Source organism: Momordica charantia (genome assembly GCF_013281855.1).
Source record: "Momordica charantia cultivar OHB3-1 chromosome 9 unlocalized genomic scaffold, Mcharantia_2.0 BLBB01000009.1, whole genome shotgun sequence".
In the NCBI taxonomy this organism is placed as follows: domain Eukaryota; kingdom Viridiplantae; phylum Streptophyta; class Magnoliopsida; order Cucurbitales; family Cucurbitaceae; genus Momordica; species Momordica charantia.
The window spans coordinates 26,025,229-26,041,843 of record NW_028275167.1 but is presented as its reverse complement, the minus strand read 5'-3'; the positions used below and the strand labels follow the sequence as shown (position 1 = coordinate 26,041,843).

The window sequence follows — 16,615 nt, the reverse complement described above, 5'->3', positions numbered from 1 at the left end:
AAAAGTTAAACATTAAGAGACGTTTGAAGCGCAGATTCGATATCTGTTTCTTGCAAATAAGTGCCGTAACGACTAGGATTAGGTATTCTGTTTTTGCCGTACAGGATGTGTAGCCCTGTTTGAGTGGTTTTTTTTTTCTTTTCTTTTCTCTAATTTGTTTTGCCCTCCTTTATGTTTAATTTAATAAATTGTATCTATGGAATTGAAAAGGACAAGCATTGATTTCTTAAATTGGAATCATGTTTTTAATTATTTGTTCTGGCAAACTAAGGTCATGGATATTCAGGTATTGGAACAAACACCAAATGAATTCAAATCCTATTTTGAGTTGTAAATCTATAAACATTAACAAACGGGCCTTAGATACTTTTTAAATTCAAAGACTTATTTACTCGTGACTAAACTTGTCATTTAACCTATTCTATTTTAGTTTTTAAAGTTTAAAATATACTTTATTTGGTTTCTCATCTTTCGAGTTTTTCATTTTTCATCTTGAAACGTTATATAAAGAGTATTTTTATTTTTATCATTCATTTTTCGGTAATTGCTTTAATAGTAATCTATGCAAAGATAGGAAGGAGATGAAACTAGATAAGAAAATAAAATCATTGTGCTATGGAAGAAACCACTCTCGTGGAAGCAATATTAATGAAATTAATTTTAGAAATGATTTTCGAGGATGTGAGCAGATGTTTTAGACTCCCTCTAAGTATCTTTTACAAACCCACGAGAAGAGTTTGCACGTAAGCGGTTCTAATAATCGTGACCAAACTTATGATTTTTGAATAAAAATACTCATCATTCCCAACCATCCAAATTCAGATTGAAACTCAATATCTAATTTGCATGTGGCTTAAAAAAATTATTCACATAGACAAGCCAATGGATTTCACGTTCATATTTATGTTAGCTGATTAATGAATAATTAATAACAAGTTCCAAAATGATTTTTTATATGTACTAAAAAAATGATTTTTTATACCAAATTTAAGGACTAAGATAAAATATTTATATATTTAATAACTAGAATAAAATATCTATAAATCTTTTAGATCAAAATATAATTATCGGTTTGTCAGTTATCTCTTTATATTTTGGCTAAATTATAAAATTAATTCTATGCGTGCGTAATTATATATTTATTTATTTATTACCATTTTTTTCTTCTTAATATCTTTTCAAAACGTTTCAATTATATTCTCAAATTTGAATAATTACTCCATTATAATATCATTAATGAGATACTTAGTGACATGTCTATTAATTTATCTCTTTGCTAGATCACATCCAACTCAACCACATTAATATGATGATCCATTTCCTAAAAAGAACTAATAATGATCCATTTAAAGCATAATAATAATATGCATCTAAAAAAATTTAATAATAATATAATGATACTTAAAAATTCTCCAAAATTTATTTAATAATTGTCAAAAATGTACTATGACACAATTATACACCGTATGTTTAAATATTTTTTTTTTCGGAAGACTATGTTTAAATATTTTTAAATATATAATGATCTACTATAATTTTTGTTATATTATATTTTCTTTTCCTAAATACCCTTTTTTTCGCAAAAGTAAATATTCTTATTTAATTTGATTATGTTTTGAGTTATTTTATTTTACTTCTGTAATCTTTTTCCATTTTTAATTAAAAATCTAGTACATTAATTAATAGATTTGATTCTTTATTTTAGAGCCTTTATTTTTTGTCCATAAGAGATATTTATTCATTTATTTTCATTTCTTTCCAACCCTAATTTCACTTTGCAGTAGAATTTCCCTGGGTAAGCTTGTGTTTTTCAAATTTTCAAATTTCTTTTCCACCTTTTTTTTAGTTTCATATTCATCTCATTAAAATCGAAATTGGTTTTCGCTTTGATTTTTTTCTTTTGATTTTTGCTTAATAGAATCTCTAAAAGAGAAATTTGATAACGTTTTTGTTGTAATAAGATAAAATTTGAACAAACTTTTTTCTTCATAAGAAATTTCATTCTCATTCTCATTGTGCGGAGAAATTCTCCCCTCCCAAATTTCTTTTTCTACTGAGGGTTGTCGGAGCTTTGCTTCCCTAGACCCAGGAGTACTCGAGTCTGCTACAAAGTCTGAACCCCAGAGACATAAAAAAGTTTTGCTATTAAGCTCACCAAAAGGTTCGAACCATTAGGCAATTGGGCTGCCCCTTGGGCTCCACTATCCTGAAAACATGTAAAGAGCCCGAATTTATTATAATGGAAGTTTTCCTTCTAAGCCCATTAAACATGGCTAGGATTGGGTCCAGGCCCAATAAACTCACCAACAAGAAATCAATATTAAGGCATTGGTGTTTGTTTTAGTTGAATTCAATGTTCCTTTCTCCAAAGCATTATTACCAAGAAGTCATAAAAGGGCAAAAAGCCATCATTTTTTTTTTATTTTGGTCTTAATTTAATATCTTAGTCTTAAATTCACCCTTTGAATAGGATAAGGCCCCTTCCCAAAAACATCAATATTATTCAAACACTAGGTTTCACAAAACAAACAAAACTAGTTCTATTTATTTTATATTTCAAGCTCAGGTTTTTTTTTAAAAGGGCAATATCAAATTAATTTTATTATCTTTTTATTATTCTAAACTTTAAAAATTAAGTTTTCAAACTCTTGAGAAATTCGAATCAAATCATTCTTATTTCTCTTATAAAATTTGACATGATTTATTTTTTCATTTAATTATAACATAAATACCTATTCATATCATCGACATAAATTTAAAATACTATTCATGTACTATTAATTCATGAGTACAGATAGTTATTAAATCATTGAGTATATAAGATAAATATATGTATATATATATATGTAAGATTTAACTTCAGCAATGGGAAAATGGGAAAAAAATTATATAGACCAAAAATTTTAATTTTCAAAAATTCAAATTAAAATTAAATATGTCAAACATGCTATCATTGGAGAGGGAAAATGTATATTATAATAAAACCCATGTACTATATGATGTCTTTTAAATGGATAAAATCACATGGTACATTAATATGTCATATAATTGAAGTGGTTTTATACACATCAATTTTATTTCTTAGAACATTACAAACATAACTAAGGAGAAGAAGAACTAAGCCTAAAATTTATAGAATGTGGCACTAATACTAAAACCAATTCAAGCATAGTTAAGTTGATATAAACGTCTATTACAATATCTAAAGTTGATGGTTCAATCTCTGTCCTGCAATTATCAAACTAAGATGATAATAATAATAATAAATAAATAGTACTATATACCTAACCATTTAAATTATGATAAAATAAAACTATACAAAATTGATATATATGGCAACTATTGTTTTAACACAAAATTCTTAATCCAAAAAAGGGGAAGAGAGAGCCAGATAAATGGGTGAAGAAAAAGAGCACTATAGTTTGTGGGGTTTGGAGTTTGATAATCCACTTAGATCATGAAAGATTTGTCCCAACACAAAGATTAAGACAAAAGATTAGAGAACACAAGGGGAAAATTTTGAGAAGAAAGGAAAGGAAAGAATTTTAATCAACACCACCACACACAAGAAGTAAAGAAAGGGAAGATTGGAAGTTGCCAATATCCCCCTCTCTCGTTTTTAATTCTTTCTTTTCAATTTCTCTTTTTTTTTACCTTTCCTTCGGCTACATTGTTGATTGTTGTCCTTCCCCCAACATGTAATTGGCCCCGCGTCAATTTTCTTTTTTACAACTTCTTTGCCTTACTCCAAACTTCTTCTCTCCACCATCTCTCTCTCTCTCTCTCTCTCTCTCTCTCTCTCTCTCACAGTCATATTTCATATTCTTCCATTTATTATTGCATGCTTTGAAATCCAAAAACCAGAGGAACTTCACTCACCCATCAATACCAAACATATCCTTCTAACCCAAAAACCTCAGAGGCACTACAATCTTCCCCTTTGTGGGTCTGCCAAAAATGCTTGTTGTGTCCTTCGTTTGCTACCCTTTTGTGTTATTATTCCATTTGCTTCGAATCTGAGAGTTTTCTTCATGTGAATTCTGTACTATCCTTCGATTCTGGTGGTGGGTTGTAGTGGGTGTTTCAGCTTTTGGCTCATCTGTGCTTCTTTTATTATTTTTGGGAGTTTCGAATGGGACCCATTAGAGGGTTCAAGAGGAAGAAGAAGGCAGAGAAGAAGGTTGACCAAAATGTCTTGGCTGCTGCTTCACTGTCGTCTCAGCCCCAGCCCTTGGATTGGTGGGACGACTTCTCCCAGAGGATTACTGGTAAACTATTTTGCTTCTCTTGGAACTATGCTTCTCTTTTGCCACTTGCTAATTAATTTGCTCTCTCTGTTGCTTTTTTATTGAATTTGTGCATTGCCATTGCTATTAGTGGCTTGCTGCTTATTGGGTCTCTCGATTAAAATTTTCTGCGTTTGGTGAGGTTTTAGGACGGCGGTAGAATGTAGTGTTTAGTAATCATATTGAGTTCTGCAATTAAAGAACCGTGGTATTCTTCCCCATAATCTGTTAAATCATGAACTCTTTATTTGACATCTTAATAACATTGAGAGGGTCACAAGGGACACACTGTTGCAGTGATCCGGTTAGCATTACTGCTTTTAGAATTCTATGGAGATAGATCAAATCTGATTCAGCAGCAGTTACTAACTTAGATATGTTAGTTCACTTGATAATTGAGGTGTACAAGTAGTGGCCACTCACTTAACTGGTTTCTATAGTTTAGACTGTGATGTCTTGTGAATGATCTTCTTTTTCTCAATGAATTGTTGAAAATTGAGGTCGACTTGCTGTAGTAAGTTATTGTTTCTTAGGAGTTGCATCTTTCAAATGTCGGTTAGGACGTGATGAGATTTTACTTGGTGATTTCTCTAATTGAATGGATCATTCTATTATATCTGCATTGAGATGGATCTTTATATAGAATGATGATAATGCTGCTTGAAGAATGGGTTGTCACTGACATTGTAACTGATTCAGATTGATTATTGTATTAGAATGTTGATTAATTATTATCTCCTCCTCTCCTTAGTTTTAGCAACTGGCCAGATTATCTGGTGTAGGGTATTAGTTTAATCTATGGTTATATTCAACAAAGTTTTCAAAATGGGTTAAATAGGAATTATAACCACAATGTTGATTTCTTAAATATTGGTATATAAAAATATCCATATGGCACCCTTCATTTTTATGGATCGAATTCAAATAGAATTCTTTCACAACTCCAACATCCGTCTTAGAAGGCCTTTCTTCTTCTGCGAGGTGGGCATGAGTAGGCCTTCCTTCTTATCACATGAATTTGATCCCCAATTGTCCTCTTGATTTCCTTTGCTAATGACTGAAATGATATTTTGCTTAATGAAGTAATTAACACTAATAGGAAATAAATATATTTAAGTATTTTTGTGTTGAACTTCACTCCAATTGCCTGATCTTCACCATCATCCTTTTGAAGTGGAAATAAATATATTTAAGTATTTTTGTGTTGAACTTCACTCCAGTTGCCTGATCTTCACCATCATCCTTTTGAAGTTCCTCTATAATATTTTGTCTCAGCATGGCTGGCAATTATTTTCTTTAGAGAACTGATCAGTATGATCCGTAACCCGGGTCTTCATTATTGTTTTGAATTAAATATATCACACTGAATATAGTACTGTAAAGTTAGAATTTGTCATCCAGATATTTGGAGGAGCGAAGTAGTTAATAAATAGAAGGATGACTCTGAAAGTAATAATGAACACAATGCAGAGAAGAAGGGCAGGGGAAGAACGATATTTGTCTTCAAGCTTCTGTTTTCTATGGTCTGCCATTTTATATGTATAGAAAACAAGAGAATTAGCTTAATATATTGTTCATGTCAATATAGTATGTTAGAACTTAGAAGGCATGCTAAACCATGAGATTGTGAAAACCAAATTTCTTGGTTTTTATTCTCTGTTCTATTATTAAAATAATCAAAACTATTTCCATGAAATCCAATTCATTATATGTTGGTCTATACTATTTTGTAAGCTGATTTTTCCTAGAGATCTTGTTATGACTTAAGAATCTCAACCCCTTTATGATCTTAATTAATTAATTTAAGCAACGAAACATCCTTATGTGGCTGCTTTTGAGGCATCTTCAAAATGTACATAGAAAAACTGACTTGGTTTCTAGTATTCCAAAATGGATACTTATTTTTCACCGTCAATTTTCAGGAGTTAGAATGATAAGAAATTTGGAATTCAAGGACAGTCCTATTTTTATTTTGTATACCTGATTATCACAGTGCAAATAAATGGTTAATGCTCATAAAAAATTATGGTTTCATCATGCTTGGAAAAACAATTATAGTTGGCATTTATGTTGGTTTCTAAGTTTACCCCCAGAAATTTATTAGGACAGCAGTTGAAGTTTTTCTATTGTGAAAATTTCAAGAAAAAAAAAGTACGAAACTAGATTTCTTGATTTTGTTCTCATAATGATCCTTTCAAAATCTCTGATTAAAACTGATCACTTCAAGGGATATTTTCCCAATTAGCAGGAAGTTCATTAGCTTTATCATGATTTACCTCCATATTTCCATTTCTAATGTCCTTCATTCTTTCCTTTTATCTGGTTATTTATCCCTTTTTGCCCAATGCCTTTAGTATATAAGCATTCTTTCAAATTGGACGTGTGCTTCATCGGTGTTGCGATTGCTCTCTATTGTCAAAAACATGTTTCAGGTACCCATTTTAGCAAAAATTCTTATGCCACCTATTCGAACAGGACTATGTTCTTGTATGCATCAACTTTTGTATTTCAATAAAGAACCTTAGATGAGCTGATAACCAAACAACAATGGCTCAAATTTTAGTCACAAATTCCCAGAAATACTAAGAAGTTGGCAATTGAAACATCAAACGCAATATCCAGATTTTGATTTATATTTGATTTGAAGCTATAAAATAACATGATCAAAGTGGGAAGATTTCGTAGACGTTCGTTATATATCCAGCTGTATCTGGAGTTCAGTTTTATTTTCATATTTCATGTTTCTGAAATGTTGGTTACAGTTTAAGATGATTTGGACTTCATAAACTGAACGTCCACCATAAATTAGTTTATATGAAGACTTTTAACTTTTAATTGTCAGAGTCTTCTGAAGTATCAGTCTGTGTAGTAAAATAAAATTTACTCATGTTAAGGAAGTGCTCGGCCTGTTGGCTCATTTAGCAGTTACATTGTTCTAGCCACGAGTTGTGATATAACAAGTAAATCTTTACTTTTTAGTATAAAATCGAAGGGTTTGACGTAAATGTGTGGTCAAACAACTTCGTCGCATTTTATTTTGTTGCGTCGAGTATTTCTACAATGTTTCTTCTGTCATTATGCTCACAAAATTTCACTTTATCTTTGTTTGATGATCAATGAGCTGGACATTTTGGTCTGATATTAATTAGCCTCACAGATAATGTAGGTTGTTATATGTTTACTGTGAATATCTGACTCGGAGCATCTGATTATGATTTTTACCTCCAATCAGGACCATTATCCCAGTCAAAGAATCCAACAAAATTTGAGTCAGTTTTCAAAATTTCAAGAAAGACATTCAGCTATATCTGTTCTCTTGTTAAGGAAGCTATGATGGCCAAAACTTCCAATTTTACTGACTTAAACGGGAAACCTTTGTCAGTAAACGACCAAGTCGCCGTTGCTCTTAGGCGGCTTAGTTCTGGTGAATCATTATCAATTATTGGTGATTCATTTGGAATGAATCAGTCATCAGTTTCCCAAATAACTTGGCGTTTTGTGGAGGCGATGGAGGAGAAAGGGCTCCACCATCTGTCATGGCCTTCAACAGAAGAAGATATGGATCAGATAAAGTCCAAGTTTAAGAAAATCAAAGGCCTTCCTAATTGTTGTGGCGTAATCGAAACAACGCACATTATGATGACGTTGCCAACAGCAGAATCTGTAAACGGCGTCTGGCTTGACCGTGAGAAAAACTGCAGCATGATCTTGCAAGTGATTGTAGACCCAGAAATGAGATTCTGTGACATCATGGCGGGTTGGCCAGGAAGTCTGAGCGACGCTCTTGTGCTCCAAAGCTCGGGATTTTTCAAACTTTCCCAAGATGGGGAGCGGTTAAATGGAAAGAATATGAAGCTCTCAGAAAGTTCAGAGCTAGGAGAGTATATTATAGGAGACTCTGGTTTCCCCCTCTTGCCATGGCTACTAACTCCTTATCAAGGGAAAGGCCTTTCGGATTATCAGACCGAGTTTAACAAGCGACATTACGCCACCCGGTTGGTGGCTCAAAGGGCATTGACAAGGTTGAAAGAGATGTGGAAGATCATTAAAGGGGTAATGTGGAAGCCTGATAAACACAGGCTACCAAGGATCATTCTTGTTTGCTGCTTACTTCACAATATAGTGATCGATATGGAGGACGAGGTGCAAGACGAGATGCCCTTGTCTCATCATCACGACTCCGGTTACCGACAACAAAGTTGCAAATTCGTCGACAATACTGCCTCTGTCGTGAGGGAGAAGCTCTCCATGTACTTGTCTGGAAAATTGCCTCCCTAGGAGGATCTCGACCCGCATCTGAAGATTCTTTTCTCTTTCTTTCCTTTTCATAGATTGATCTGTGTTCCTGTTGATTCAAATTCTGCAAGTTCTACCTGTCCAAATAGTTGTTCTGGATGACATAAATTTAATTCATAGTTCAATATCTATATTTCTGGTGATTATGATTTGCCTTAACAGATACCCACTTCTTTTTTCTACAAACATTATGCTGTGTTTGGCTTTGGCAGCCATTTTTGTAGAACAAAGCAAACTTTTTGCTGAAGAAATTTCACCTTCACCACTGCTCTTTGTCCCTATGATAATGTCTAGAATTTCCACTTTCAACTTGTTTGTTCTGCAAAGTGTTTGATGAGTAAGTTTTCTGTATCTGTATTTTTCCAAATAGCAGTTGGTATTCATCTGTGAAGGTCCGTAGGTATGCAGTTGTGAGTTATATTGGAATTTTTGTTTAATTTTGAATATTCTAGAGGCAATTACGACCCGTTTGGTAACGCTTTTGTTTTTAGTTTCTTGTTTATTACTTATCATTTTCAATTTTTGAGTAACATAAGCGCTTAGTAATTGTTATCCTTTTTCGTTTTTAAGAAACGTATCCAAAATTATGTATAGATTTTGGAAACAACAAAATCAAGTTTTTTGTTTTTTATTCATGTTTTCGATTCTTTTTTCCAAAACATAGATGAAAGCATTATTTTATGTTTTATTTCTAAAATGCATGACAAAAATAAAAAAAATTAGCATACTTAATTTGAAAAATTAAATTTCATAGAATTTATTTTCTTTTTTTTTTTAATCTAAAAGATAACAATAAACAAGAAATGATTATGTTTCTTTTTTTAAAATTAAAAAAGAAGAAGCGTGTCGTTTTTTTAATTAAAAAAGAGAATATGAAATATGAAATATGAAAAAACAAACATGAACTTTACTACATCGGTCCAAAATGGACGTGTAAAAATGTTATTATGCTAAAAACTAGTCATCGTTTTTTTTAAAAAAATATATATCCTTTGAGGTCAATTTTGAGACAAATAAATGTTATAAGAAAATATTGAAAACTACTTAAAATATATGATAAATTTAGGAGAAAATTGTAAAAGTTAATTGTGAGCCATTGAGGTAAGATTCATTTACACTCTCAAACTTTTAATTTAGCTATTACCTCCCTAAAACTTGCAAAATCATTGCAATCAAATTCTACTGTTAAAATTTTATTAGTGACTGAATTTAATTGCAACAAGTTGATAGATTTAAAGTATAATTGTAAAAACTCTATAGTTTAACTTAAAACGGTTTAAGAGGTTTGATGTTCAAATAGCAACAGGTTGGAAGTGAATTATAACAACAAAGGATAAATATTTTACAAGTTTCGAGAGTAATCACTCGTTAAAAGTTCAAGACTAAAAATATAGTACATATAATTCAGGGTGGTTTTAATTTTTTTTTTCCTATAAACTTTCAATACTAATAGACATTTTTAACTTAAAAAAGTATCTAATAGGCCTTTAAAATTTTAATTGTGTTTCATAGGTCTCATGGTTTTTTAAATATCTATTGTCATTAAACCTTACAGATTGCTAATACTGAGTTTTGTATAGATTTTAGTAAACATAAATAAATTCGTATTTTGATTCGTTTGAAACGTGTAATTTAAACCATGCTTACAAAAAGACAAAAGAATGGAGTTAATAAGTTTTTTTTTTAATACGAGTCTAATAAAATTTTACCTATTCGACTTTATTAAAATTCATAGAGTTATTAGACATAGAATTAGAAAGCTTAAAATTTTATTAGTTACAATTTCAAGATATAATTGTAATTAAAAAAATTTCCCTCAAATTTCGTAAAACAATTTTAGGCCGCCTTAATGGGCCTACCATAGGCCCAGCCCAACTGCGGTATCTTCGTCATGTTCTGGGTTAGAGTTTGGGGACGAAGATGGCTGACTGTGGCTGGACTGGAAACGATGATAATGGAAGAAACGTGGATCGGAGTAGAAAAATCCAGAGGCTCTGAAGATAGCTTTTTATGATGATTGATGGAAATGGAAGCGAAGCATTTGACGGAATGCGAGAAATTCTAGTCCGCCTCTGTCGTCATTGCCCAGTAAACCGCTTTTTTCTTTTCCGTCTCTTTCTCTGATAATCATAGATCTCTGATTGTGAATCCAATTCGAGTAGTTGTTGAATTATGCTTGACATTAAGGTTCAATTTGGTAAGCTTTGAATTTTTGGGGGTTTTGGTCTAGCTAAACGTACGATCGCCCTAAAATACCACCATTTTTCCAATTACCATTGGAAGTAATTGCAAAACAGGAGCTGATTTTGCTATATCAGAAGTGGAAATTTTCCTTGAATTCTATCATCGTGCCCTTCTCTCGTTTATCTCATGTTTTCCCTTGATGGGTTTGTTAGATTCCCAATTATGGACATAAGTTTGCTCCCTTCTTCGAGGTGGAGTATCAACAAAACCGGGGGAAATTACACAGAAACAACCTTAGTTCCATTTACATTGAGCAACAATTTTCCTAGAGGAACTAGTTGGTGAGGGGGCAACTTTTGTTCTTATCAATCTGAACACAAACAAAAATATGGAATGTTGTAAAAGAAACAGTGCATCTACTGTAAAGTGTAAACTGAAAGCATGGAACGCGTTGTACGATCAAATATTGCTGGTAAGAACATTTGACTATTTTCTTTTGTTGATTGGGGGAGGGGAGAAAAAAAAAAATCATGGTTTGCTCATATAGGCGTGTCCTGAGAGTGTGGCTCGCGTGTGTAAAAATAAAGTAAAGCAAGTTGTTGGATGATGATGTGATAATGATATTATTATATATATTTATGGAGCTTTTCTTGTTTGACTTTGCAGTTCAGAGATGGCGTTCTTCAATTCCAATTGGACCTCTGTATTATGCTGACTACTGGGGTCCGTACACCCACAGGTGAGGAAAGTTAGCGGTTGGAATTAGTTTAGTTTCGTGGAAGCTACGGAGTTTTGAGTTTGAAAGTCTGAAACCAAATTTGGAAAACGGTTATGTTTTGCCTTGTGCTGTGGAACTTGGAAACTATATCTATATATGACCCCTAAAAGTAAAATTTAGACTGGACCTCTTCCATTTATACTTGAAAGGTTTGTTTATTAAAGCTATTTTTATTTGGCCTTTGGGGCCATCCAAAGTGGAACAGACAAACATTGTGTTTTCGCTGAATATATAATTTCTCGCCCCTAATGTATCGTATCATTTCTCAATTTCGTCTGTGATCAGTGATGTATGTACGATTCAATTTCTGGACTTTTGAATAACTAAAAGACAAAATTGAAAATTGATGTAGAGGAACAACCGAGTGGCTTTTCCTTCAACTGTTTCATATATGGGGCATGTTTGACTACAGGGACATGTACTGGTAATTGGGGAGTACTGAGTAGCACATACTTGGTTGTAGAATCGTCGCTTTTGTAATGGGAATTTGACAAGAAGTATAGAACTATTATTGCTATTGATCTTATTTTTGCCTAACTAGAGAGAATTCCTAAAAGGTGGCTATTGTTTAACGCCATTGACTTTTGGCTTCTCTTTGTGTGAACAAATTGTTCTAAAAAGCAGCCGTTTTGGTTTGTTCTTTTCTGTACTACAGGTGTGCTCTTAAACAACTACCCCCAACCATAAATTAGAAGTACAGGATTTACATTTCAGAGGGCAAAATTGTCCAACACCAAGATTCTCCTGTCCACATCAGCATTATGCCGAAGATCTCGAGACTCGGGGAAGTAGGTAATAGCAATGCCTTAATGCTAGCCTTTTTATTTGATGCAATGGTTTTGATATCCAAAACTTTGAGACATGCTGCCTGGATGATCATTTCACATTTGTAATGAAAAATGGGGTGGTAGCTGCCCTTAGTTTCTAGGACATTGGAGAATCTAATTACATTTTTGACTGCTTGTTTGTTGTCATTTGACCAGAGAAGGAGGATAGCCTTCTAGCAATGGTTTTTCAAGGATAAGATCAAAAAGATTGCTTCTGCCAAAATAAAGCTGCACTTAATACCCTAAATCCAGTGTAAATGACACCAAAAGTCAGTACTTGCTTAAGTCAATGCATATCTCTCACCAAGTCACCAATAAGGTGAGAATAATATTAAGTGGACGAATCCTAATTTGAATTGTTGAAGAACATGTAGTTGACTTTTTTAAAGCCTTCCTTTGACTTATTCAGTTTTTGCCCACCCCCCTCCTAATTTTTTTTAAATGCCTATCAAATGCAGGTCACACAACGGCACATACTTGATCGAGTATCGTGATTAAGAGGTAAATTTGAAATATGACCATTAAAATTATAGACTCGACCCACCATAGTTTGATCTAGTGGCTTTAGGAGAATGGGTTCAAGCTCCATGGTTGTCACTTGTAATGAAAGTACGGGTAATTGTTTCGTGAGATTAGTCGAGATGCGTATAAATTGGTCGAAAATAGCAGGATGGAGGGGAGAGAGAAGTAGATAGTTGAGAAAGAGGAATTGAAGGAGTTTCCATTCGTAGACATTGATGGGCAATAAATGAATAAAGAACTGAGTTTACTTATTGTGTTTGCTTTTCATTTTTCCACTCTCAACGTCACCACTTGCTTGCATTTCTTACTTACTCTACTCCCACCTCATTCATTCATCTTATGATTTTTTTGTTTCTTTTGCATTGGAGGAAATTTCTCAAAGTTTTATTCAATTCAATGCACTTTTATTCTTTTTCTTCATTTATTACGCAAGTGTTACTGATTTCTTATCTTAACTATTTACATTGTAATTAAATATTGGCTGATGTAATTATAAAATATATATTGTTCTAATTACCATTCTTACATTTTCTTTTTATATGTTCAAATATTACGAATTATCTAATAGAAGAATTATGATAGAATTGTTCGTACTTATAAGAAATTGTGAGATGAAAAGAGTTTGTTCAGTGGTGTTTAAGATAGACCCGAGTTGAGTAATAGGTAGAAGCAAAACATTAATGTCTAGATTACGTATCTATTGAGAAACGAGAAGCGTGGTTAAACAGGGATGCGTCATTGTCTGAACTTAGATTTGTTCGTATCAAGTAGATGAAATATATTTTTGTTCGTATCAAGTAGATGAAATATATTTTTCTATACAAGTAACTGATAATTGAATAAGCGAAAAATATCTTTTAAAAATTTAATCAAGGTTGGATTTAAGATAGTAATATATATATTGAAAAAATTACAAAGTATAATTTCAAAATGCACGTGTGACAGCCTACTTTTTGCATTATTTACTTTGGGTATTAAAATTTGCAACAAAGTCAGCATGAAATTGGTATTTTAAGTCTAATTTCTAATTGATGAGGTGATGTATTGTATTAGTAAATATTTCTATTATTTCTTCTACTTACCCTCATTAATATTTAATATTTATTAATTATTAATTATAGCGGAAATGGAGGCTGTGAATCTTCTATTGAGTGTAGTACTTTACAATATTTCTTTTGCGTATTTTATAATCTACATAAAATCTTTATGTTTGGTCGGTTTCGGTCGGTCGGCTCGGTTTTTCGGGCTCCTTTGCTCACCCCTACATAAAGTTATTAAAGATCTTGGTGGTTTCAAATAATGTATTATTCAAAATATAAAATAAATTTACCTATATTCCAAATCGTTATTTTAATGAAGTTTTTTTTTCTTTTTTTTTCTAAAGAATATTTGAATGTAGCTTGTTGATGAATACGTAAATAATTGAACTGAAATTGCAATATTAATCAATAATGCAATGCTTTCTCTAACATTTAAAAGTTTGATTTTCTATCTATATTTGTTGAACTAAAAAGAAAAAAAAACTTAGATCCAAATACTAATTTAATTTTTAAAATTTTTATGCTCATTCTATTTTAGTCTTATTTTGAAATCCAACTGAATTTAACCATTAATTCTAATTTTATTTAAATTTGATTGATGACTTACCAATAAACCAATTAATAAATATGAAGAGTAAAAATATTTAGTTTATCAATTTGAGCATAGTTCAACAGATTAGGAGTCTAAATTTTCATTCATCAGTCTTCACCATAATTTTTGTATTGGATTCAACATAAATTTTAGATTATTCATTTTTAAAATTCAATACCAAATTAACTCAATACATATCTCTTAAAACAATCGTTTGACGTCACGTAAAACTTTTATTAAAATGCATCAAAGAAATTTAACATAATTTTTAGAAAGAACTCAAAGTAAAAAAATAAAACAAGTATGAAGTTCTAAAAGTCATGACACGATCTGAACTAAATAATTGACTACCAAATTTCCAAACTCAAACCGCTCTCTCAAAACCAAAACTTTGAGATAGAGAAATGAAAAAGACTTACAATTGGGTGAGTCGGCTTGACAATTTGAGCCCTAAAGAGAAGAATGTATTTAATTTTCAAAGAGAAATAAAAGAAAAATTTTTTATCCAAAGAAAAAATTAAAAATCTTTGTTTCACCAATTATTTAGCTAACCCATCTCCTATTTGTAAAATGGAACATATTTTGCCACTAATTTAACGACAAGTGGCACGGTGTGATTGGCTATTCGTAAAGATGGAATTTCAAACCATTCATGTGAGAATATATCTTGGGTAGATGGTCTTGTACCTAAAGTTGGACTTTCCATTTGTACTACTAAGATTTTTATAGTTTCAAAATATTTTTTTTTTTTAAAAGATATCCACAAAAATAGAGTATTTTATTTGATAGGAAGATAAATAATCCTTTAAAAAGACCATTTAAGATAAAATATCTTGTAAAAATGGCATAAAGAAATATATACATTTATACATAGGTTTAAACTTTTATAACAATTTCATAAATGGCAAACTTATACAATCACGTGAGACCAACTAAAAGTCACATTTATGACTTTTTGAAAAAAAAAATGATATTTGTATAAATACATATTTATGTTTGGTCATTTTGTTAAATTTCTGGCTAAACTATTTTAAAATTTTTAAAAATTATCTTAATATTAACCTCTTGATTTAAAAAAAAAAAATAGCTAACCACTTCAAATCTTCACAATACTCTTCTACTATATGATGTAATGTGGATTAGGTATATGCATGGGGAAATTCTTTTCCACATGGAATGGTTTAATTTCTTGGTGCTATATATCATTATCAATTGTAAAATTTCTTGGAGAATTTTGAATGAGTAATTGGGAGTCTTTTTCCAATTACTAAATTTAATAAAATCACGTAGGCACAACAACAAAGAGACACAGAGATTTCTACCCAAACCTATTATTGTTCTCATTTGACAAAAATAAAAATAAAATTCAGTTCAATAATTGTTAGAGAAAAACAAAAATGTGTAATATCATTTTGTTTTTTCATTTTAATCCGCTCAACAATTTTGGGTAGGGATCGAACTATCGACTTGGGAATGGTAATATATGTTTTACACCGAATTAGTTATATGCTCTAGCGTATAATGTCACCCTCTTGAAAGTTACTACAGTTAACTTGGAAAAAAATCAGCTTAAAATTATCTTTTTTTTTTAAATATAATTAAGATATAATTGATGAACAATTAACCTGGATCAGTTTCTCCATTTGTATTAAATATTAGGTATAAATTATGTTAACCTAATTAACCTTCTTTGAAATTTGATTAATGAAAAAAGGCACAAAGTCAAGAGACATTGTAGTATATTATTGTTATATGAAATAGGAGGAGTGGTTCTTCAGGGCATATTAATTAGAATATTTTATTTTTAGAAATAATCAATCAATATTATCTAACCCTAAGTCAAATTATTTTGTTAGGGTTATTGTAATTTCTTTTTCCTAATTTAAGTTCAAATTAAATACACTTGGAAGAAAGATCACATTGGTCATTAAATGATTATTGAACTAATTAGCTGCTTAGACAAAAAGTTTCAACTTTTTTTTTTATACCAATGTACCAATTCTTTTTTTTTTTCTCACTTTTAGTTCTATATATTTAAAGTTGTTTTTTCTTTTTAAATTTTGTTTGGAATGATTAGAGAGATTTAATTT

General features: G+C 31.3%; 1 protein-coding gene and 1 long non-coding RNA gene across 4 annotated transcripts; both read left to right on the top strand.

Annotated features, from left to right (window-relative positions):
- The first annotated feature begins 3,696 nt into the window (after positions 1 to 3,696).
- On the top strand, positions 3,697 to 8,741 carry LOC111009982 (PIF / Ping-Pong family of plant transposase). Its single transcript, XM_022283230.2, has 2 exons — positions 3,697 to 4,268; positions 7,519 to 8,741. The coding sequence occupies exons 1-2, from the start codon at positions 4,133 to 4,135 to the stop codon at positions 8,562 to 8,564; spliced, it is 1,182 nt and encodes a 393-aa protein (XP_022138922.2). The 5' UTR covers positions 3,697 to 4,132; the 3' UTR covers positions 8,565 to 8,741.
- A 1,664-nt stretch (positions 8,742 to 10,405) lies between these two features.
- Positions 10,406 to 13,144, top strand: LOC111010011 (uncharacterized). 3 transcript variants are annotated; one of them, XR_002601307.2, is made up of 5 exons: positions 10,406 to 10,670; positions 11,433 to 11,505; positions 12,200 to 12,336; positions 12,533 to 12,690; positions 12,830 to 13,144. It is a non-coding gene; the product is annotated as an uncharacterized LOC111010011 (long non-coding RNA). The 3 variants fall into 3 exon arrangements; XR_002601308.2 differs by having other exon boundaries at positions 10,408 to 11,238; positions 12,528 to 12,690; XR_002601306.2 differs by having other exon boundaries at positions 10,412 to 10,670; positions 12,528 to 12,690.
- The last annotated feature ends 3,471 nt before the right edge of the window (positions 13,145 to 16,615 follow it).

Excerpts from the sequence above, each read along its gene's own strand:
- LOC111009982 (XM_022283230.2), top strand. The coding sequence starts at position 4,133 with ATGGGACCCATTAGAGGGTTCAAGAGGAAGAAGAAGGCAGAGAAGAAG. Across the intron at positions 4,269-7,518 it reads CTTCTCCCAGAGGATTACTG|GACCATTATCCCAGTCAAAG; the intron begins GTAAACTATTTT and ends ACCTCCAATCAG.